Below are 23310 nucleotides of genomic sequence, written 5' to 3' on the forward strand. Positions count from 1 at the left end.
TCAATCTCATCTGTTAAGCTCTTACTGGAGGAAGCAGTAAGTTCTCATCAATCATTCCAACACCTACCTGATTGTATGCTGCTCCTTGTCCTATCGCATCCACGTAGCCAAAACCCCAAAAGTCCAAAGCGAAGATGAAATATGAATTTAGTGACTGAGAGACGGAGAAGGGATTTTTAGGGGCAGCAAGAAAACAGTCAATGAAAAAAACATGGAAAAGAAAACCAGTAGGAAAAAGCCCCCAAATAAAGAAGATTTTTGGGAAAAAAAGGAGTAAAGTTGGTAAGAAAGAAAATTTAAATTAAAAAACTATTTGAAAGTGCACCCACTAATGCCAGCCTAGCTTTTGTGATGTTTTATATCCCAAACACTGTACATAGTATCAGCTTCTAATCAGTTAGAAAAATGTATTTATTAAATAAAGTGGAATCATGTTGTTCAAGCTGGTGTCATGTACTAATATTTGGATACAATTAGAGGAAATAAAGTTTTGTAGAATGTGAACTAGTTTCGTGAACCCAACAAGGCGTTTGTGAGGCTTGTCAAATCTGGAACTTCTTGAAGCTCTCCATCCTTGTACATCACCCCTTATCCCGGGCATTACAACCCTCTCACCCTGAGAAATCCATTTTTTGGTGGGGATGGCTTAAGACATCCAGTCTCTGGTTCACCAATGAAAACGTCAACTTCCTTTCTTGCTTCATTGTCATTTATACATGGAGCCCCTCTGAAAAAATAAGAGTTTGTAGTTAAGGATGAAAATTAAGGAGGGGTTAAAGTAGATTGAAACAGTAGGGAGAGTTCTCATAACATAAGCCAAGGGGGAAGAGAAGCTGGCAGGGACTACTGCCCCCTGAAACCAGGAAAGGCAAGAGGGAGCTGGGCTTTCTTTCCTCCTTCACTCCCTTACTATAATCCATTGAAACTAAGGGAAAGAGTACCATGTGCTGACTAGGGCCAGATTGGCAGAAAGCAGCCCAGGTAATAGAGTAGCAGATACTGGGCCAAATTCTCTGCTGACATTATAACTTCCCTGGACTAGCAGAGAATTTTACCCACTTAATTTTCTTGAATTAGGAGAAACAGGGCAAGGAGGACAGTGCTGAACCTCTAAGATGTGACTATGAGCTCAAGTGGTTTGGTCACTATTAGGGTTCATCATGGATTGGTTGGGTCATATGGAAGGCAGTCAAAAGTCCCTGACTACCCAGTTCAGGCAAGTCCTGAGGCAGCCCCCAGTGCGTGGATATGAGTAGGCTTGGCAGAACTAGATTTTAATTTATTTTTATAATTAGGGTGAATAATATCAATGTTTATTTTAAGCACGTTTTCATTTATATGGACTAAATTTTCATAGTTGTGGAAAACTAGCGGGGGGTGTCTGACAACTATTTAATGGCAGTCCTTGAGATTTAAAATTTAAAGTTTTATAACTGTTAAAACACAAACTGTCAACATCACATTTCAAAGTAAATATCTTTAAATCAAACTCTCATAGGTTCTCACATAGAACTTTACTTTGCCTAAGTGTAAATTTTGGTTTTCACTGATGGGAATTTTTATGTCGGTTTGGGTGTATACGGTGAAATGGACCTTTACTGACATTTACCAATACAAATCTAATCCTTCCAAACTTAGCTATGAGGAAGCACATGCTATGTTACCTTACTTAGTCATGGAGCTAGGTAGCCAAGGAGAACTAAAGGGTCTGTATGTGTCCAACAGCCTCAGTAAAGAATCTCCTATATAGTCATTACAACAGAGACAGTACAACTCCCAGCCCCACCTCTGCAGCTTCCACTGATTGCTACCAATGTTGTGACCACCAGAGGAGATGCACCAGTGGTGAACTATGGTTATGAAGTTTGCTCTTCAAGACTTAGACTTTGAATGAGAAACTAAACCCAGGCTGGGGTTGAATTTATGATTTTACATTGAAACCTTGCATAATTCATGTTTTGCAGTTTCAAAGCAGAACCAGGTGGACCTCAGTAGTTTTGCTCAAATTTCTCTTTGAGAGTTTGCATTCAAACCTAAAAACTAACAAACAAACGAACAAAAAGAAGCTTGTGGGAAGAGGAGGAGGTGGCAACATCCAAATTCATGTAGCTCAGAAGACAGGAAAGTGTTTGCATAAAGACCCATGAAAAGAAACTGCTGAGTTCTGTATGACTTCAGACAGAGTCATACAAAACATTTCATAACAACATTATATTGGTAATGCTACTGGAATTCTCTGGGCGGAAACAAGAAAACCAAACCAAATTCATATAAATTTTCAAACACTTTCCTCTAACGGACCCATCCACAGAAACGCAGGCAGGAGATTCCTCTCGACTATTCCCTATGCTTATTAGTCACCAAACAGGCATCTTCAAACCCAACCCATCAGGAAGTGGAAATTCCAGTCTACCATCTTCTTACTTGTCCACAAACATTGAGATGTAACAGTCCTCCTCCTGCTCACGTTCACCCTGGCATGGCTTCCCTCCATTCAGCGGAGTGGGGTTATTACACTCACGGGTTCTTTTTCTCTTGAAAGCAGCATCGCAGGAGCTCCATGCAGACCAGCAACTCCAGTAACCATCTACTGCAACTAGAACAGATGAAAGAAAACTCCAGTCACTTGACAAATCCACTCTACCTGCATTATTTCCCTTACTCTGTATACAACAGGAAGTCTGGTTGATTAACAGTCACAATTTAAAAGTATTTACATTTTTTCCTAGCAGAGAAACATGTTATTTATGGTGTTACATTTTAAACAGAGATGGGCCAAACCCAAATTTGAACTTTGAATTTCAGGGGAGTCTAAATATTCCTTTCTTTACACAGTTTTGGTCCCACATCATATCCCAAACTAGATGATGCCTATTCTCTAGTTCTACCATTTATGCAGCCATTTGGTGATTCCATGAGGCTAGAAATCTTTTCAGACAGCTCATGAGATGTTAGTGCCTTGAAATCCAACTCCTGACTTGAATTCCAGAGCCAAGATATCCCTAATCCCAAATTTACTCCAGATCCAAATTGGAATTAAATTGTCATCACCTTTGCCCACCTTCTGTTTAATTCTTATAGTTTGCTTTTTCTTGAAACATGTTTTATATGAATTATTAAATCTACAGATGATATCATCTCTGCAGGCAGTACATGGCGTTAGTGTTTTTTGGCTTCTGTGTACCTAGCTTCTAATGCTTATGTGGTCATGAATGAAAAATAAATACAGTAGTACCTTGCTAAACCCTTGTACGCATTTGTCCTTGTCACAAAGCCCAAACCCAAAGTAGCCCTGCCCAGAAAGGCTGAGTACTGGAATAGCAGAGTTGCAATCAGCGCTAAACTGAATTTGCAGGTGGGGTTCATAAGCAGTAATTCTTAGAGCTAGCCAGGGATTTTAAGCTTTCACTTGTACAAGGACCACATTTTAAAAATATTATAATTACAGATTCATGTTGGACACCAGATTATTGGATGCTATTATAAACAGGAGTTTGCACACTTATATACATATACGCCATAATATAGATTTTCACTTTCAAAATGCATTTTCACAGTATGGATATGATTAAATCAGTACATTGATAGAAGCACTTTCCACTAGCGCTAGTAGAAAATTTCCTGTTGGAATATTTTTCTACTTGAAAATGCTGATTTGATACAATCAAAACATTTCACTTCTGATGGAAACCAGGCAAGAAGACAGGCTAGCAGGCTGTCTGCTTGATTTCCTACTAGTCCAGTCACCCACCTGCAATGGGTGCGGGGAAGGCTGTCCACATGCCCACCTAGTAGGGTCCTTGGCTAGCCAGCTGCCAGGCTGCCAAATTTCTGGGCAGCAAACTTTATGGTAAGCAGCCTCCCTGGGTGGCTGGTTCCCTGGGCTGCCCAGCTTCCCACCTGGCTGGCTCTCCTGAGCGCCCTAGCTGCTCACCCAGCTGCCATGGCTCCCTGGGCTCCCCACCTGGCTCCCTGGCTGGCTTGCCACAGGCTGACTGCCTGTCTTGCCTGATTTATTTTTACTTTAAAATTGGTAATTGGTATTCTAATTAGTTTGGTAATTGGTGGAGTAACTGGTCGTTTGTAATGGTCTAGTAATTGGCAACTTCCTATTGTAATATGTATAATAAAAATACAGAATAAAAAATAAACGGTGTATTTTTTTATTATACACATTACATTAGGAAATACCAAACCACTTCAACACTTATCATTAAATTATCACTTACTAATTAAAGAATGCCAATTTATACTCAATTGCCAATTTACAAAATAAAATACAAATATAATTTAATATAAAAGTTGAAATGTTTCAAATATTCTGACAAAGCATGAAATGTGTAACATGAAATTATGAAATGTCTCAACTTTCATAATTTATAATATAACATAAAAATCAAGCCAACAAAGTCCAAATGAAATTTTTCAATCTTATCAAAATGAAACTATTTCCACTATATCGAAATTAAACATTTTATAAAAGTCAAAACTAAATATCATTTTGATTAGTTTGAAATGAAATTGTGGAATTTTGCTCTGTGGGAAACTTTGAAATTTCAATTTTTTGTTCTGATGGAATGGAAATGTGAAAGTTTGGAATTTCATTGAATGGGAACTCCAGATTCCAACAAGCTTTAACTTTTAACATTAAATTGTGCAGCTAGAAAGAAGGATCATATTTGCATCATTACGGTATTACTGTAAATACCTGATTTGTAATCTGGTGCACGTTTCTCACAGTTATCCCCATAGGTGCCAGCCTGACACACACAGAGACACTCCGTTCCAGACAACAAAGGCCTGCCATTATTGGGACAGGGAGCACATTTGCAAGGGTCAAATATGTCCATGTATTCAATAAGAGCTCTTCTGAGGTTGCGCCGTTTAGTCACTGCACATGGGAAGTTCTTCACCAAATCCAGGATGGGGGCCAGCTGAAAGACAAGTACATAGCAGAGGATCATATAATGAACAATAAAGTGGAAATTTCCTTGCAGTACAGAGTTAGCTGTATTGACTTCTTGCTATGGATAGCTGCAGGGCATCAACGTATCTCAAACAGCTACCCCCACCCCTTCCTTTTTTAAAGACACCAGAGCCTACAAGGCTATGTGTATAAGATATTGGGAGTGTGGTGCATGGTGCAATTTCTTGGTATTTAACAGGGCATTAAAAACTCCATACATCTAGATCACTCATATCTATATTTTCCTCTTTACAGGGGTGAGGGCCTAATGGGCAAGTGGCAAAGAATTAGTAATATACATTTAAAAATCACAGCAGGTAAGATGGTGTAAACAAAGACATGGAGGTCATGTACACTCATGGGAGATGCAGTAATATACAGTGGTGAGCAATGTGATGGGACTGATATTACATTTACTGTTTAGTTACATTCTATGTTTTCCAAACTAGGAGTGGTTGTGGAGTTTGCACAGTGAGGAAGTCAGCTAACTTTCTGCACACAACTAGTGCACTGCTTTCCTTCTTCCCCAAAATAACCAACCCCTTCCTACTACCAAGCTCCGGGGCACTCCTCCTTCCCAGTGATGTCTGAAAATAGGAGCAATGACTCCCCTCACTCCCTGTGGCTGTCCAGCACCCTTAAATTTGGACGCCCAGTACTAAGGAGAGTTAGTTTTACAGGCTGAGGGATACAAAAAGTAGCTCTAATAAATATTTATAAAACTCTCTAAAATATTTTGTATATGTGAAATAATCCCCAGTCTCATTCCAGGGAAAAAGGTGAAAAAGAACGAAGGATCTAGTCCAGCAGTTCGCAAACTGTGGGTCGCAGGGCTGGCTTACACTTGCTGGGGCCTGGGGCCGCAGCCCAAGCCCCACCACCCAGGTCCGAAACCAAAGCCTAAGGGCTTCAGCCCTGGGTGGCGGGAGTCAGGTTACAGGCCTCCTGCCTGGGACTGAAGCCCTTGGGCTTTGGCCTCCCGCCCTGGGGTGGTGGAGCTTGGGCTTTGGCTTTGCCCCTCCCCGCCCCCCCCTCCAGGGCGGCATGGCTAGGGCAGACTCAGGATTGGGTCCCCCCTCCTGGAGTCTGTAGTAATTTTTGTTGTCAGAAGGGGGACACGGTGCAGTGAAGTTTGAGAACCCCCGATCTAGCTTTTGCTCCCCGAAAGGATGATAGAAAAATACTAGCAAGAAAATAAAGGCTTTCTTTTCTTACCTCAAAATCAATCACAATAGGATTGTCCTTTGTTGATTCCACCCAGTCTATGAATACTGTATGCTCTGGGAAAGACCCCTTTTTCTCCCAGGCCAAAGCTGCAGCGTATTCTGCCCTTCCACCTTTTACCAGTGAAATAGACCGTTCAGCCGACTGCAAAAATGATCCTAAAATGAGATTAAAATCAAGGTTTTCCAGAACATAACCAGAACTTTTCAACTGCATTTAATGCAAACTCCAAGGATTGGGTTTTTTTAAGAAGAGCCAATAGGATTTGCTTGTGACACAGGAGCACCAAATTATAGGGTAGGGAGATGGTCATTCCTCTCTCTCTCTCCCCCATCCCACTCCCACTGAAGTCAATGGAAAGTTCGCCACTGACAACGGGTCCGACTGGCATTTATGTGACTCTGGCAAGACTGACCAAGGGATAAATTTCTACTAATACTTGAAGGTGTAAACAACTCAGTGCAGAGGAACTACTCATCCAGGTCCAAAGAGCGTAATAGGAGTCATGTTATGAAATTAAGAAAGAAAAATGTAGTCTGAATACCAAGAAAATATCCCAGTGGTGAAATTTAGTAGATTGTGGAATAGTCTCATAAAAGAAGGGCCTGAAAGCCTCATCCCTGGAGACATTTAAAACTAGACTGGATGTAGTACAATATGAGTAAAAATATCATACGGAACAATCCATGCTGGCTAGAGAATGGGCTGGGACAGGAATGTCAACTCTTGCTTTCCTTACACATCTCAATAGTTTGGTTGTCTTTCATATGGCACTACTCACATGAGTAAGGGAAGGCATATTTGGCCTGAGATGATCAAATAGTTCTTTCTATTTATGCTGGATGCATGACTCCCTAACACTTTGAAGAAAATAAACCGTTCTCTTAATATACTTGAAGTACACAAAAAGAATAGGGTAGAGTCTCTGTTGCACCAGAGCTTTGCTTGGTACAGCAGAGAAGAGGGGGATGTTGAGGAGTTAGTTATGGATTCCTGATTCTCTGTCTGATTCTGTGCCACCTTCAACCATGGAGAAGTTGAGAGCAGCTTGGGGGCTGCTCTAGACTCTGCCAGCTGGTAATAGTCCTCAAATGATCATCTACCAGGTGGGCCTGCCAGAGCACTCCTGACATGTCGCCTTCCCACCTCCAGCATGCCCTCACCCTGAAAATATGGAGAGAGGTGGCATAGGAGATGGCTATACTAGTTTTGTGAAATAGGATTCCTCAGCTGGAAAATGTGCCAGGATGGAACAGGGGAAAGGATCTGGGCCACAGTGCTTGTAATGCTTGACTTGGGAGATAAAAGGTGAAAAACTGGCCCCACTGAAATTGATGGGAGTTTTGCCATTGACTCCAATGAAGTTAGAGTTTCACCCCAATAACTGTCAGATACTATCCCTCATGGTAAATAACAGTATACAGTGCTTAGTTCTCATAACAGTGACCTTCATGGCGTTCAGTCAGTTTATTTGTGGTGCACGTCGTATGTACTTTCTTTTTCTTTCTGAAAAACACACGCCTAGTTGTTTCTACCCGGACACATTCTGTCGATTCTTGCTGTGTCAAACCTAGGAAATATTAAACAGCAATGATGGCATTAAGTGCCAAATATTAAACGCAAAACACTAAACAGCATCCCTAGTTTCCACATGACTCCCCTTTTGCCTACATGTATTTCATAGCATTCCTCACCTAGAACACCCCACTAGATTCCTCCATGTCTGAGGTTCTCATCCCCACCAGTTACATCCTGAAGATGACTTTGGTGTTGTGGATTACTTCCTTCAGCCCAGTGTTGTTTCATCAGACATCCCACTATTATCTCACGCACCAACAATGTTGGACAGAGCCATATTTACCATACCTGTCTAAGTATGCACTGATGCTGCTCGTATTTCCTTGACACACCCGATTATACTTTGTTTTATTAACGAGCAGTCCCCACACAAGTTAATGGTACCATAATTCAGGAGCACAGCCTTTAACCTGAGAAGTTAGATTTTCAGCTTTTGTAGAATGCTCTCTCCATTTTAATGATTTGATTATCTTTCTAAGGAATTTACTGCCAACAGTAATTGCTAATAATTTTCATTTTAGGGCTAGAAAGAACCATTAGTTCACCTGGTCTGACCTCCTATATCACACAAGCCATAGGATTTCACCCATTTACCCCTGCATTGAGAAAAATAAGTTGGGTTTGACTAAAGCATCCATTCTAGAAGACATCAAGAGAAGGAGAACCCATCACTTTCCTTGGTAAAGCCTAGACCTACATAAATTTGTGAGGTTAGACATTATTTTGTTTGAACGCAATATAGGATTACTGAATTATATATGCTAAAACATGAAAATATGGGGCAGTGCTTTTCTCTCAGGCAATATTAGCAGAATGATAGGAAAATATATATATGCTATTAAATCGATCATATGGTTTTTTTCTCACCAAAGGTTACATACCTGAATTCTTCAGTTCTTCAGCACTGTATTGATAAAGAAGGTCATATGTGCCACCCATTGATCCAGAAGCGTAGTAATGAGTCCCAAAGTCATCAAAAATTCTGCTATATAAAGCATAGTTGTACTCCAAAGGCAGGTGGTTAAGTGCCTTTAGAAAGATATTTGAGAGCTGCAGATCTGATTGTTTCATCGTGAAGTTTGAAACTGCAATCACTTTATGGACCCTAATAAAGTTGGAATTCTAGAAAGAAAGAAAAACATGAGACACTAGATACCCTTATTCTGTGGTTCAAGACAAGCAGCAAAAAGGCTGAGAATATGTTCATTTCCCTTTGTATATTGTAAAAAGGGGCAAATACATTATATTTTATGTTTCTTTGATCATGGGTAAACTAGCACCAATGAATGCAGAGCTCAATTCACTTGAGGCTACAAGCACTTGGTTACATTTGAGAGTATATGTCTCATTGCATGATAGACACATAGACAAAACGTATTCTTATTAATTATTACTTGTATGATGTTAGAGTGCAGGGACCAAAACTGAGCTCAGGACCCTTTCATTCATTCTATACAAACACAGAATAAGTGACAGTCCCTGTTCTGAAGAATGTGCAGCCCAAATAGACAAGGCAAAGAGAGCTGGGAGGAAGGAATGTAACATGCAAGCAGAGTGATAGGTGTGATGGTTTGCAACTATCACGTTAGTTCCATGATTTTGTTTTCTTAACTTTTTCAGGGTGGTTTTTGGAGATAGGGGATTCGATCGGTGTTGCCAATTCCCATGATTTTATCATGAGTCTCACAGTATTTGGTGTTTTTCTCACAGCCACAGCTGGAATCAAGACATTGCGTCAGAATCTCGGCTTTCAAGTTTCTAGCCCGCAGGATGGCAGGGAAAAGCTTGAAACCACAAAGCAAGTGCACCCACAGGGATCAGAAACCAGAAGGCAAAGAAAAAGAAAACAAAACTGTGCTTTGAAAGTTTCATGATTCCGAAACCAGTCTCACGTTTTTGGGGCACCTGACTCACGGTTTCTGAATGCTTGGGATTTTGTTAGCTAAATAGAAAGACAAAGGGAGGGAGAGGAAAGCAGGTGGATGAGGCTGAAAAGAAGAGACTTTCAGGGTGCGCACAGGATGTTGGAGCAAACAACGTCAATAGATGGGAGAGAATGTCCAGAGTAAAACAAAAAACAAAAACAACAACATGAAAAGAGGCACTGATGACATAATCAGAAGCTGCAGCTTCCTGTGTCAGCTGCTTCTCTCTGCGCAGACCAAGAGATGCTGGGGAAACGAAGCGTAATCCCAGCTGGATCTCAGCTTCCCCTTCCCCACGGTTGGCCAGTCACAATTTTAGCTCATTTTATACAGTTTGCATTGAATTCCAGGATGCCCATCTAACATTTCACATCGCAGTTACAGGGAGATTTGAAATAAATGCCCTAAGAGATGCCACTTGTATTTCTCCTTAGGACATACTGAGATACTCAAACTGATCTTTGGTAGCACAAGTTCCTATTGAAGTTGGGACTGATCCTGTACCCACTGAATTCAATGGGAGCTCATACCAGCAACTCTGACAATAAGATGTCTCAAGCAGGACACCCAAAATGAGCGGCCACTTCTGAAAATATTGGCCTAAATGCTTAGTCAGGCCAAATGTGCATTAATTTCAATGGGAATTTTGCATGATTTAGAACATCAGGATTTAGCCAACAGTTTCATTCCCTAGTATTTCTCAGGGCTTTTCTTGGACTTTCTCTCTGGTTTTGTATCTATCCACTCATGAATGGCATAGGTACTTTTCACACATTTCCACTGAATGTGTGCATCCTTGTTTTTACCCTCACTTGGCTCAGAAAGCATATATTTTCTAATTGTGTCCAACCCAGCTGTCTTTTGTATTGTACTTGTGTATCATGTATCTGTAATTTCTACTGGTAAATGTATTGCTAAATGCTTGTGACAAGCAATTCTTTGCAGAACAATTTCCCAGAAATTTAATATCTACCCAATAAGTACTACATTCAAACACAGAAATGCTCAGGATTTTTGGCACTATAAGATATCTAAACATTCTAGAAACTTGGAAATCTTAAATCTAATTATCTTTGGGCAGATGCTTCCCCTATAAAACTGTAGAGATCCTCATAACATCAGTAAAACCTACTTATGCCAGTGGTAAACTTATCCCTTAGAGTACTAAATATCAGTACTAAATATTATTACAAATATTTATCTTGGTCAGGGTAGACTATTTAGTATGATATTGTGCCAAATTCTGCTCAGTTACATGAACATAACTTCAGTGACTTCAATTAACATATACACAATCTACTTAGTTCATTGTGGTGTAACCCAAGGAGGCACAACTGGCCAGTGTGAGACTTGGCAGTTTTGATTGAGAAGGGGATGTACAATTAATTCATGGGGATATTTTCTCTGATTTCAAGCAATACTGTTTCATTCCTGTAAGTTTTAAATAAGGACAAACTCAAAGTGAAGTCAAAACCGCTGTGTTTCACTTGTTTGTACATTGAACTCATTAGATTCACATGATTTCAGCCACACACTCCAGCCAGTAGGGACAGAAGCAACCAAATCAGGGACTGCTGCCCTGGTGGGGAGGGGGCGAAATGAGTCCAAGTTGGGGCCTCCGCTACCCCCATTACTTGCTTTGGATCAACAATAGTGCAGAAGTGGCCCCCTGAACTCTGGGGGCACTAGGACCCATGTGGTGCCTCTCCCTCCCCCCAACTCCCAGTCTGGGCACTGGAGAAAACTGCAGAGAGGAGCTGGCCAGAGATTCCAGCTAGTAGGAGCAGACACAGCCAAAGCAGGGACCTTCAGACATCCAGAGAACTTTCTACAGTTTTGACTGAGCTTTCTCTGTCCTGACTGTACCTGACTGGCTGTTTGCTCCAACCCTCCTGCTCCCCTCCCAGTCTATTCACCAGAGCTTCACTCCACTCCTGACCCCCATATGCTCTTCTCCCCTTCCCTGTCACCCTACTTCCTTCCCTTTCCATTTAGCTGCTCCCCTCTTAAGTAACCCCCCTTCCAAATATCATGGAATTAACATGACATTTGCCACCATCACATTGTTCACTCTGCTTGTACGTTTTACCCCTTTCCTCACCCTATGTCTGTCTTATCTCTTAGACTGTAAGCTCCTTGGGACAGGGACTGTCTACTACTCTGTACAATGACAGGGTTCAGAGTAACAGCCGTGTTAGTCTGTATTCGCAAAAAGAAAAGGAGTACTTGTGGCACCTCAGAGACTAACCAATTTATTTGAGCATAAGCTTTCGTGAGCTACAGCTCACTGCATCATATGCATCCGATGAAGTGAGCTGTAGCTCACGAAAGCTTATGCTCAAATAAATTGGTTAGTCTCTAAGGTGCCACAAGTCCTCCTTTTCTTTTTACTCTGTACAATGAGGCCCCTCTCTTGACTGACTCTGAGGAACTACCATGCTACACGCGTTAAATTAAAAAAAAAAAAAGATTCCATTGTGAAACAAACTGGCTAGGATTTCTCAAACTAGGTTCAATTTTAAAACTTATGTTAACACTCATGAATCTTAGACAATCTTGTAAGGAAACGAGAAAGTCAGGTAGGTTTCTGGATCCATTGCTAGCATTTTGCACCACCCTAATCATGATTAGAAGCAGCAGCTACTGTGACATATTTAACTATGCTCTCTGTTTTCTCTGTTGTGTACTGCCCTCTTAAATTTCTAAAGGTGTCTCTGATTTGCAGAGGCCAGCAGTCATTTTGCATTCAGTTCAATACAGACTTCTCAGAGATGGCAAACACACACTGTATACTCTCTGGTAGGGACTTTACTTCTGTTCTTTCTTGGTCTGTGGTTCTTAATCTAAGATTACAGACATTTCTGGCTGAAAAGAAGTGCCTGTTTACCTTTATGCATGAAAAACTATACAGATACAGTCTTATTAAACTCTTCCCTCTCCACTCAATAATATTCTTGGCAGCTGTTAAGCTGTGAAAAAACAATAGTTTTTGGAAGAAGCCTATCGCTTCACTGCAGACATTAAAAACCAACTGAATTTTTTTTTTTTTGGAGAAAATGATCTTTTTATTAAAAACATCATAAGCCACATGTTTTATTTGATATGCTAATGTCAGCATTTTTGTGATTTTGTGTCCATTCATTTTGGATTCCAATGCACATATAAGTAGCAAAGAAAAGTGCTGCACATTGATAACTACCCTGTATTTGTGGAGAATGGTTTCTTGAATTAAGTAGTTCAAACTCAATCTTAACCAGTCACCTGCTGCCCAGTGTACCAGGAGCACCTGTCAAGGCAAATGGGCTTAATCCAAAATCCATTAAAATCAGAACGAGTCTCTCTGTTGACTTCAGTGGACTTTAGAACAGGCAGTTATTGACCTGCCAGACAGAAATTTGATAGTAGCAGGCTCTTCAGTTTAGCCAACAACGATATAACAAGATCCAATTGCTAGAAACCGAAGCTCGACAAATTCAGATTAGATATAAGGTGCTATTTTTTTTTAAAACAGTGAGGGTAATTAACCATTGGACAATTTATTAGGGATTCTGTATCACTGGAAATCTTTGAATCAAGGTATGCTCTAGTTCAATAACTATTCGATAGACTACCAATAACCTGACAGTTCCAAGCCTCTGGTATTATAAGGTGAGAGTTACCAGAGGTGAAAAATAATGTGGATTTATTCCCATATTTATAAAATCACAAATCCTGGTTGAACTTTATTTCCTCTGGGCCATTTTCTCAACCGACTGCCTGGGCTTGGAGTGAGGGGTTGGGTTACCTGACCTGTTAGTCTCAACTCTGATATATTCTTAGAAGAGAGGTATCCTATGATGTTTTGACATGGTACTTTTCCACACAGTGGTATCTCTTGTGGCATAAGGAAGAAAAAAATCTTATTTATACGTAAGTCCAATGGAATTTTATAGGTATAAAATGTAGATCTATCTCCTAGAAGTCATTTAAAGGGCAAGGTGATAACCCATGTGTGAAAAAACAATGTTTATATTTCACCCAAGTGAATAAAATTGCCTATTATTAAACTAAGAGGTTATCTGGGTTTGACAATCATTTCAGCCCTGAGTACCCATTTTCCTTTCTCTCATTTAGCATAGAAAAGTTTCTTGTGCTAGCTTGATTATAAACATACTCTTTTGAAGGTCTGTCATTCCTGGGATTGAACAGATGGAGAGTGAAAGAAATAATAAAATATGAGATCTAGTTTATTATACCTTTTTATATGAGGCTTCAATGGCTTCCTTGAAGGAGGAAGATGATGTGATTTTTACACGTCTCTTTTTTGAGAAGAGACCTGGGATCCCAGAAGAGCTTCTTCCAGAGCCAGTGTATGAATTATCACTAGCAGATTCAGTGTGCAGAGGAATTATATCCTGATAGAAATCTGATGCCACATCATCCTCTTCATTTTCCACCTAGAGAGGCAGAAATGCAAAACAAGCTCACCCAAAAGGTTGTTCGTTAGATTATTATTAAAAAATGAAGTTCTGAAATTTTCTGGGAGCAACACATTTGAATGTTTAACAATTGACAAAATGACAAGAAAAAAGTCCATTGATTACACAAGGGACTGTTTTTAGAAGTTGATGGTTAAAATGTGCAAAAGGTATATGCACGGAAAGGCATTTGGACATGAAAATAGGTCAAATGGGTGTTTTTGCATGCAGTTATTCATTTATATATCAAATACATATTTGAATGTAGACAGTTTCAAGTGCAACTGATGTCAGACTTTGAAAATGTGTCTGAAAAGCCTTAACAATATTTCCCACTTTCAACATGCTTTTCAAAGCTGTTGATATTCAAAGGAGCTCAGACCTTCCACAGTTGCAAGTCCCTTCGTACATACAAGGGATGAGACAACTGGTTTGCGTAAAATAAGAAATGATTCACATTTTCAGCCCAACTCAAGCAAATCCAAAATAAAACATTCTGGGAAATTTGAAAAAGTTCAGTTCATGTTAGTTTGGTTGGGTTTTTGTCCATTTCTAGTTCTGCACACTGCTCCACTCTCCGATTTAAGCTGGGAGCAGGAAGGAAAGAATTGAAATACTATGAGTAATGCCATTCTCATCGAATCTCTAGCCCAGCGTTTCCCAAACTTTTTTGGCCACGGAACACTTTTTAGCCTATTACAGAACACTTATAATATTATTTTGTAGTCGTTTGGTTTTCAGATAAAAAATTGCATTATTTATGCTCAAATATATGTTATTTTATAAAACAAAGCAAAAATACAAATTTAAAGTAACTTGAACTAACAATTTCTAACTGGAAAACGCATATAAAGTAGTACAAAAATCAAGTGCAAGAGTCAAAATTAAATTCTAGATTCTTTCACAGAACACCTATTCACATCATGCAGAACACAGTTTGGGAAACTCTGCTCTAGTCTATTTCAAATTACAAAGCACTGAAACTTAAGAGGGAGATTCTGGTCCAATGATCTTTCCAGCCCAAAGCATGTTGTATATGTGAATATATAGATCCAGATGCACATACAGCACAAACCTCTAAACCTACTATAATTTGCCAATTTCTATTGGTGGATGAAAACTCACTATGTCACGAGGACAGCTTTGCAGAGACATGGAGCAAAACAATTTGCTTCTCCCATAATTAAACATTTCTGCACTTCTCTACACTTGAACCTGGATGGCTACTAAATCTACAAGCTTTGTACTTGCAAACCAAGTTAAACTCCTTACATAACGCCTTTGGAAGTGTGGTCTTTGTGCAATCACACCTCTTGCATCATTGGTAAAAAATATGGCTGCAGTTAGTATAAAATCTGCAATGTGGATCTCATCCATAGCGTGGACCTTGTTGCACACTTTGCCCTTATTCTGTCGACAGAGCTGCCATTGACATCAATAAACATCTGTAGTGATCTGTCTCCAAAGTGATGTACCCTTGTCATAGCTCTTAGGTACTTTTCTTGAGTCATAATCTAGAATACATCACTGCTTAACACACCCATATATCTCATATGGGCATCTCAGAGCAGAGCTGTTGTTTAGTGGCTTTACTCCTCAGACAGTACCTGAAAGTGGATAGTCTCAAGATTTGCAGGAACACGAAATGATTTCCTTGTGTCATTGCCTTTTACTGTTGTGCATTTTCCTCCGTTGAATGAGTTATCAAGGATTTCTCCTCGGCTCTCTCCAGCCAGAAGATGAAAACTAGAAAGAAAGTAATCTTCCGAAGTTAAAAAGACATGGAAAGATAATAGGGCTAAAACCTGATGTAAATCAACATAGCTGAAAAGAATGTAGGTTTACATCAACTAAGGATCTAATCAATGGATTTTATGTTGATGCTTTGAAAGAAATTCTTCCTACAAGAGTTCCGAACTCATGAAGAATGCATCTCAAAAATGCACCTATACTTTCACACTTGTCTGTCTCTATTGATCCAGGACGCTACGTCACACCCATCACTGGGGAACTGGAGTACCTAGGGCTGTAATGTTTGAAGAGGCTGCACATATATCCCCTCTGTGCTATGCTCTGGGTCTTTGGATTTGATTCTGGATTAGAAGCACTCTATGGCAGAAGAGCAAGTTGCATACAGTCACCCAGTAAAATTGTTCTTTTCAGCTGACAGTAGCAAACAAAACATAACTTTAAATGATGTTGGGTAAAAATCTAATCAAAGAAATTCACATGTAGTGCAGAGCAAGACATGTTTAGGAAAACATTCTCCAATGAACAGAAGGACTCAGACACAATGTAACTGCACATTTCTGATGTGTGGAGCCCAGGCTGCCAAGAGGGCACGTGGGGGCCCCAAGCCCCCAGAGACTAATGGTTGTATGGCTCTCTCTATTGCATCCTGTATAGGAAACAAGGGAGCTCTGTGGCTAAGTAAATGCAATTGCCAAGTGCCATCATTTAATTATATTCTTATAATTTTTTGATACTCTTAATAAAAAAAAAATCAGGTATTTTGTGCAGTTGGATTCACTAATGTACCAGCGCAGCCTTCAGATAGTAACTACCTCATTTACCCAGGTGTTAATGAGATAAAAACACCATAACCTATGAAAAAGGCAAGCAAAAGCAACATACCCATTGCCCATTAACTGTACACTGGGGATGCTCTCATATCTCCTGTTGCACACGGTCTTTTTCCGCCGACAGTCCCTTTCATCTGAGTTGTCCCCACAGTCGTTCTCCCCATTGCACTCCAAACTTTTGGCAATGCAGCGACCTGTTCCAGAGAAACCGCAGCAGCAAAAATGTTTTTCATACAATAGCTCTGTCCGTTAGAATAAGGGTAAGACAAAGAGATGTTTCTAATGCTTTAATAATTAGGGGGTATGAGTCTGCAGGAAGAAAAGAACTCTAGGGAAATAACAGAAATGCCTTCGTTGTTCTAGCAGGGAGCAGCTTCTCTTGTTCTAATGGTTGTCCACATGCAGAATTGCCCTGGTTTAACTTAAGATTTGCCAAAAGCCTATGTGAAGATTCTTTCTTTGGTTTAACTCAGGCTTATTTTAATTGAGGAACAGGCCCAAGCTAAATCTACATAAGCCACCTTTAAATCTACTTAAGAGTATCCACCCAGAACTTTGCACTAGTTCAGTTAAACTGGTGCAGATCAAGACCTAAAACTCTAAAGAGCCATGTACATATACAGAGGAACCCATGCAAAGAATCTCTTCTTGTTAAGAGCATTGCTGTTCTTCAGTAAACAGAGCTCATGCAGACAAACTGCCCAGGCTCAAGTTTCTTGCAGACACAATGAAGACAGAAGGAAGCAGCACAAAGATATAAAGCTCTTATTTTACACACAAACGCCTTGGCGATCTGTTCTCTAACTTCTTCTTTCCAAAACTCCACAAATGCATAGGAAGGATTTGGAGAGTACATACAGCATGTCATTCTTCAAATAAGTAGCCTATTACCTTTATGATTTTGATTTGAACATCTGATTTAGTGGCTATGGAGTGAATAGCACCATTACCGTTTTCACACTGGAACTTATTCCTGCAGTCAACTTCCTTTATGTTGCAAAGTTTAGTAGGGAAGCATCTCCGGGAATCCACCAATTGTTCAGCACAGGCCTGTCCCCTGAACTGAGATGGGCGCCGCAAGGACCTGACACGAAACTGAAAGGAAACAGAGGAAAAATTGGGTTATTTTTGTGTTTACCTAGTCTCTAGATAGATATTAATTAGTATTAGTATTAATGAGCAGTGGGTAGAGCTATACACAACTGGTTACTGCTGACTAGAACTGGAGTTGAATGAATTGCATGGGTGTAACTCCAGAGTTAGGCAGAGCAGAATCAGACCAGAATCAGACCCACTATGTATCTTTGTCTGCAGTCGAGATTATGTTTCCTTATAGGCTTCATTGTTTGTGATTATTTGTGATCCATAACTACATTACTATATAAGCTATGCTGAGTTCCAGGCACCATCTCTCAGCCCAGGTCATCCCTTCCAATCATTTGGAATTTATTTAGTCTTATCTTTGTATTTGTTTTGGAAATCACACCCTTCTGTCTTCAAGGCCATTTATATAAAGCTGCCAAGCATCATCCGGAGACCAGAGAGAGATTTGTACAAGGCTGGAGGGGAATGTGTGTGAGGGTGGGGTGGAGTAGATTATCAGTGCAAGCCAATTTTTTAGCTTGAAACAGAAAAATACACTACATCAATATCTATGTGATTAAAAACAAAGCAGTATTTCATATGCATGTTTTTAAACAAAAACTGAGTAAACAAGAGAGGCCGAGGGTTCTGTACCATTGATGCTAGAATTAGGGATATTAGGGGTGCTGCCGCACCCCCTGGCTTAAAGTGGTTTCCAACGTATACAGGCTTTACAGTTTGGTTAAGTGGCTCTGAGCTCCCGCACTACACAAATTATTCCCTCACCCCTTTTCTGTACAGTTTCAAAAATGCACAATACAGTTATGAGTTATTGCTCCCTGAAGCTCTTGATGTTTGTATGTGGGGCTGCTGCTGTGCTTCTCAGTTCCTGCAGTTCCTCTCTGTACCAGCTCAGCCTGACTCTAGAGAGAAGATGGTGAGCACATTCTCCAAACAAATGTCACATGAGCTAAATCATCTCCCAAGGAAAACATCCATACTTCCTTACACACCCCACTTGGGTGGAGCAGTTTGGTAGCCTGTGGAGCTGCAGGAAGCATGACTATCTACGCACATAGATGTCTGAAGTCCCATAGAACATAGCAATTGCCTAACCGGATCAGTCCCATGGCCCATCTAACCCAATATCCTGTCCCAGATAGTGGCAGCACCAGATACTTCAGAGGAAGGTGTAAAATGCCACAATGGGATAATCTGCCCTCCATGAGGGAAATCCTACATGGCTCAGGGCATCCATGAAATGGGCAAGCCATCATATGCTTCTTTCTGGACTCATACTGCATTTCGGCAGCAGGCTCTCTTAAGGATTAGCTACCTGGATTGGTCTCATCAGATTCTGAAATACCTTTGAAAATCTGACCCTAAAGATTTAATTAGGCGCCTAAATACTTTTGAAAATCTTGCCTTTAGAAGCAGAGTTGGAATGAATGTTGAAAGAAGCAGTCTTAATTCCCATTGCCAGACTAGGACAGTATTTGCACCCTTTTTATCTTTTTTTTAAAATCCCATTAGAGTGGATGATCTGACCCCATCAATGTAATTATCCCCCACTTTAGAATGCATTGACAAATACTGTGGAATATTCTAACAGCTCTGTCATTTTGGGGTGACCCAAAGAGACCTGTTAATTTGATGGCAGAATTTACCTCATCTACGGGAGACTTGTTCCTAATATTGACACTACCCCTTGAGAAAGGAGACTTGGCAGATTTTCTGCCTTTTTGTATGAACATATGTGTGACAATGATTTGTGGTATCCAAACGTGTTACCTCTCTCTCTATTCTGAGCTGTTTCTTTTAATTGACTCCCCCATATTCCTGCCGATGCCAATTTATTATTGATTTCCCCTGTTCCCTTGGACTGTGCAAATCAGTTTGCCATGTGGTTCAGTATCTGAAATGCAAATAACAGAGTCACATTTCCTCATACTCACCCATCAAATTTATTTTCCACCTACTTGTTTTTTAACACATGGGTCACATTCCGACCAAGGACCAAAGTCTCCAAGCTGACAGTTGATAGGACATGCCTGCTCGTTACATGCCCGGGATTCCTGCTTTGTGCACAGTTGGTCACAGAAATTTTTTGTATAATAATCATCCAATGTTATTTGCCTAAAATGTAAAAAGTTAAAAATGATTAGTTTAGTTAGAGCCCTGTTAAAAAGTGGGAACTGGCTGCAAAGTTTGGCTCCAGGGGTGAGCTTCCTCCAGCTTTGGGGTGGGAGATGTTCACATCTGAGGTTTTTGGGTTCTGATCACTATAATGATAAGAGACAGTTAGAATCATAGAATCATAGAATATCAGGGTTGGAAGGGACCCCAGAAGGTCATCTAGTCCAACCCCCTGCTCAAAGCAGGACCAATTCCCAGTTAAATCAGTTAAAGTTGTGAATTTGGATCCAGCCAATCCAAACTTCCTCAATGTTCAGGGGTTTAATGGAACAGGGGTCTTGATTCAGGTCCATCTCTATGGCAAGGTGCCATCAGATGCGAACAGAAAAAGATCAGATTTTAATACCCAGAGATAAGGAGCAGCTTCTGTGCATGAAAGAAAGAGAAGAATCCAGTTGGATGATATACCAATGTAACAAGGAAACCTGTACCTCTGAAGTTAGGCACAATTGACCTTCTGTTGCAGAATTAAAACACTGATGCAGAATTCAATATTTACGGGACAAGCTTTTTTGAGACTGCCCAGTTTGACTCCTTCATACCTGCTCAAAGGCAGTGCATTGCAATGGCCAGACCTTCCAGCCAAGAGCGCAGCACTCCATGAAGCTCATCAATATCACTCCAGAGTTGGCTTGGATAATGGTGGGACACTCACATATACACTGCTTACTGGAGAAATGCAGGATTGAATCCATCATTACCAGATTAAATTAATATTGGGCTGTTCTATGTCCTTACTATAAGGTTCGTGAGCAAGAAAGTTTCACTTGAAAACATCTTAATTTTTTTTAAATGTACTTTGTGATGAGATTTTAAACTTTTCATAGCTATTCATCATCTAAATACTGGGACAGGCCAACTGTTCCTTTTTCCTTATAGGTTATGGATGCAACAACTTCCAAAAGAAAAATAAGAATTATTACACAGCATTCTGCAAGTCCTTGGGTATTTTTAGATTTGCCAACCCCAAAGTGATATTTTCCTAACAGTCCACCTGAAACAGAAAAGTGAAGAGGTGAAATCAATCTGGTAGTTCACACCTACCTTTGCCTGGTCTGGGTTCCATAATTGCAAGTTTTTGAACAGCTTGACCATGATCCCCAGGGGTAATGTTCACAGTAGCACCCCTGGCTGCTCTGAATCACCGTGCCCAGGATGATAAGGCACACTAATATACTCTTGTCCATAGTCTGAAGGTGTCCAGCTACACAAAAATGAATATACAGTGCAAGAGCAACATAAATTGGAACATACATATTTTTGTGCCCATCTCTTAATAGTAATTTGTTTTTCATTATCTTCATCTTGAAAGTACAGTAAGGCAGAGATCTCATCCAAAATACAATGTAACTGACAGATTTCTGGAAAGCGATTATTGTTCAAGGGATTTATCTGTTAATATTTTAAGAACAATCCTGTGTCACACAAGTCAATAGGAGTTTTGCTATTGACTAGAATGGGAGTAGGATTGAGCCCTAAATGAGTATTTATAACACCATTTCGAATGAAGAAATTGTCTAAATCTTGATGTATGTGACCAATAATAATTTGATCCTGCTATCCTTACTCAGGGGTATTCCCAATAGGTATTTTGCTTGAATAAAAAGAGGATTAGGAACAACATTTGTTTCAAATTAAGCTTGAAACAATAGAACACTATCCCCTAATGAACCAAGATCAGATACATTTTGACCCTAATCCTTCAATGGGACTAGTCACAGGCTTAAAATAAACCATTGTGCTTAAGTGCTTTGCTGTATGGGGCCACTGTTTCTACAGTTTTTCCTTGCTACCTTGAGTACCATCAGATACATTTCAATTCCTGTTTTATTTCACCGGGCGGCCTGTCTAAGCTACAGAGTGATAGCCGTGTTAGTCTGGATCTCTAAAAGCGGCAAAGAGTCCTGTGGCACCTTATAGACTAACAGACGTATTGGAGCATAAGCTTTCGTGGGTGAATACCCACTTCGTCGGATGCATGTAGTGGAAATTCCCAGAGGCCGGTATAAATATGCAAGCAAGAATCAGGCTGGGGATAACGAGGTCAGTTCAATCAGGGAGGATGAGGCCCTCTTCTAGCAGCTGAGGTGTGAACACCAAGGGAGGAGAAACTGCTTTTGTAGTTGGCGAGCCATTCACAGGCTTTGTTTAATCCTGAGCTGATGGTGTCAAATTTGCAGATGAACTGAAGCTCAGCAGTTTCTCTTTGAAGTCTGGTCCTGAAGTTTTTTGCTGCAGGATGGCTACCTTTAAATCTGCTATTGTGTGTCCAGGGAGGTTGAAGTGTTCTCCTACAGGTTTTTGTATATTGCCATTCCTAATATCTGATTTGGTTTCATTTATCCTTTTACGTAGGGATAAGCTACAAACTCCCACTATCCCAGGCTCAGCAGAGAAGGAAGCCAGGGGTGAATGCTGGCCCACTACTAATTCCTACAAATCAATTAATATGTATTTGATGAGTAATCAGATTACAGAAAGGTCCTTAGAAAATAATATTTAGAAAATATACAAAGCTCTTCAAAGTGGTACATCAATGACTAATCCCTTGAAGGCAAGTTGATTTTTGACAAAAATATTATTCACATTTAACAGATGGAACAACTGAACACAGACGTTACGTGATTTGCTAGTGCGTAACTAGCAGAGCAGAGATTAGAACTTCTGGTTTTCCTGGAGTCCCTGCTTCCCAGTCCCCTACTAAATTCAGTTTATGGTACTTCCCACCTAAAAATGACCAAACTCTACTGAAATTATTTATATGTTACTTTGTTCATGCCTTACCTGTGTGCAGGTAAAGGCTCACTTGTTCTGATCTGCTAGAGTATCTATAATAAATACACTGACAATTACCAAAGTTATATACAGTTTATGCACACTATACAGGTGAATTAATCCTTTTAAAAGTAGACTTACCCTGATGCTTCACATACACTGAAATCAAGAGCAAAAAAGCCCACTTGGCTAATTTACCACAAGATGGTTGGCTGCAAAGTCAGTCAGTTTCAGTTTTATGTAACCTCAGCATGGTATGAAAGGTTTTTCAAAGCCTTTTCAAGAGGTGCAGAGGTTCTGTTTGTTGTAGTTACATTTTAATCAAAGATCCGCTGGTGGTATTATAGCTTTCAGACAAGCTGGCTGACTGCCAGCACCTCTGTGATTACCTTTAAAAATGCATCTTATGCTTTGGTGTTGTGCTAGGAATTCCTCTTTATACTATGTAGACCTTTGGGAATATGCAATTATTTTAAAGTGGTTGTTCAGAAACACACATATGCGCATGGATATACACACACACT

At 40.1% G+C, this 23310-nt stretch overlaps 1 protein-coding gene across 2 annotated transcripts in view; it reads right to left on the bottom strand.

The window, feature by feature from the left end:
• Nucleotides 1–23045, bottom strand: part of C6 (complement C6) — a 37105-nt gene extending 14060 nt beyond the window's left edge. Inside the window, exons 1-14 of one of the 2 annotated variants that reach the window (XM_084628587.1) lie at nt 22928–23045; nt 22796–22839; nt 21056–21215; nt 19795–19951; nt 17683–17827; nt 16785–16926; nt 15758–15896; nt 13929–14129; nt 8650–8890; nt 7638–7760; nt 6182–6348; nt 4709–4934; nt 2425–2596; nt 616–727 (exon numbers count right to left, since the gene is read on the bottom strand). In XM_084628587.1, coding sequence (XP_084484713.1) covers nt 616–727; nt 2425–2596; nt 4709–4934; nt 6182–6348; nt 7638–7760; nt 8650–8890; nt 13929–14129; nt 15758–15896; nt 16785–16926; nt 17683–17827; nt 19795–19951; nt 21056–21198 — 1968 coding nt within the window. In that variant the 5' untranslated portion in view covers nt 21199–21215; nt 22796–22839; nt 22928–23045. The remainder of the gene's footprint in view (nt 1–615; nt 728–2424; nt 2597–4708; nt 4935–6181; nt 6349–7637; nt 7761–8649; nt 8891–13928; nt 14130–15757; nt 15897–16784; nt 16927–17682; nt 17828–19794; nt 19952–21055; nt 21216–22795; nt 22840–22927) is intronic. The other variant, XM_084628586.1, reaches the window with a different exon arrangement.
• Between the last annotated feature and the right edge of the window lie 265 nt (nt 23046–23310).

Source organism: Lepidochelys olivacea (assembly GCF_965140295.1).
Source record: "Lepidochelys olivacea isolate rLepOli2 genome assembly, chromosome: 5".
Classification (NCBI taxonomy): domain Eukaryota; kingdom Metazoa; phylum Chordata; order Testudines; family Cheloniidae; genus Lepidochelys; species Lepidochelys olivacea.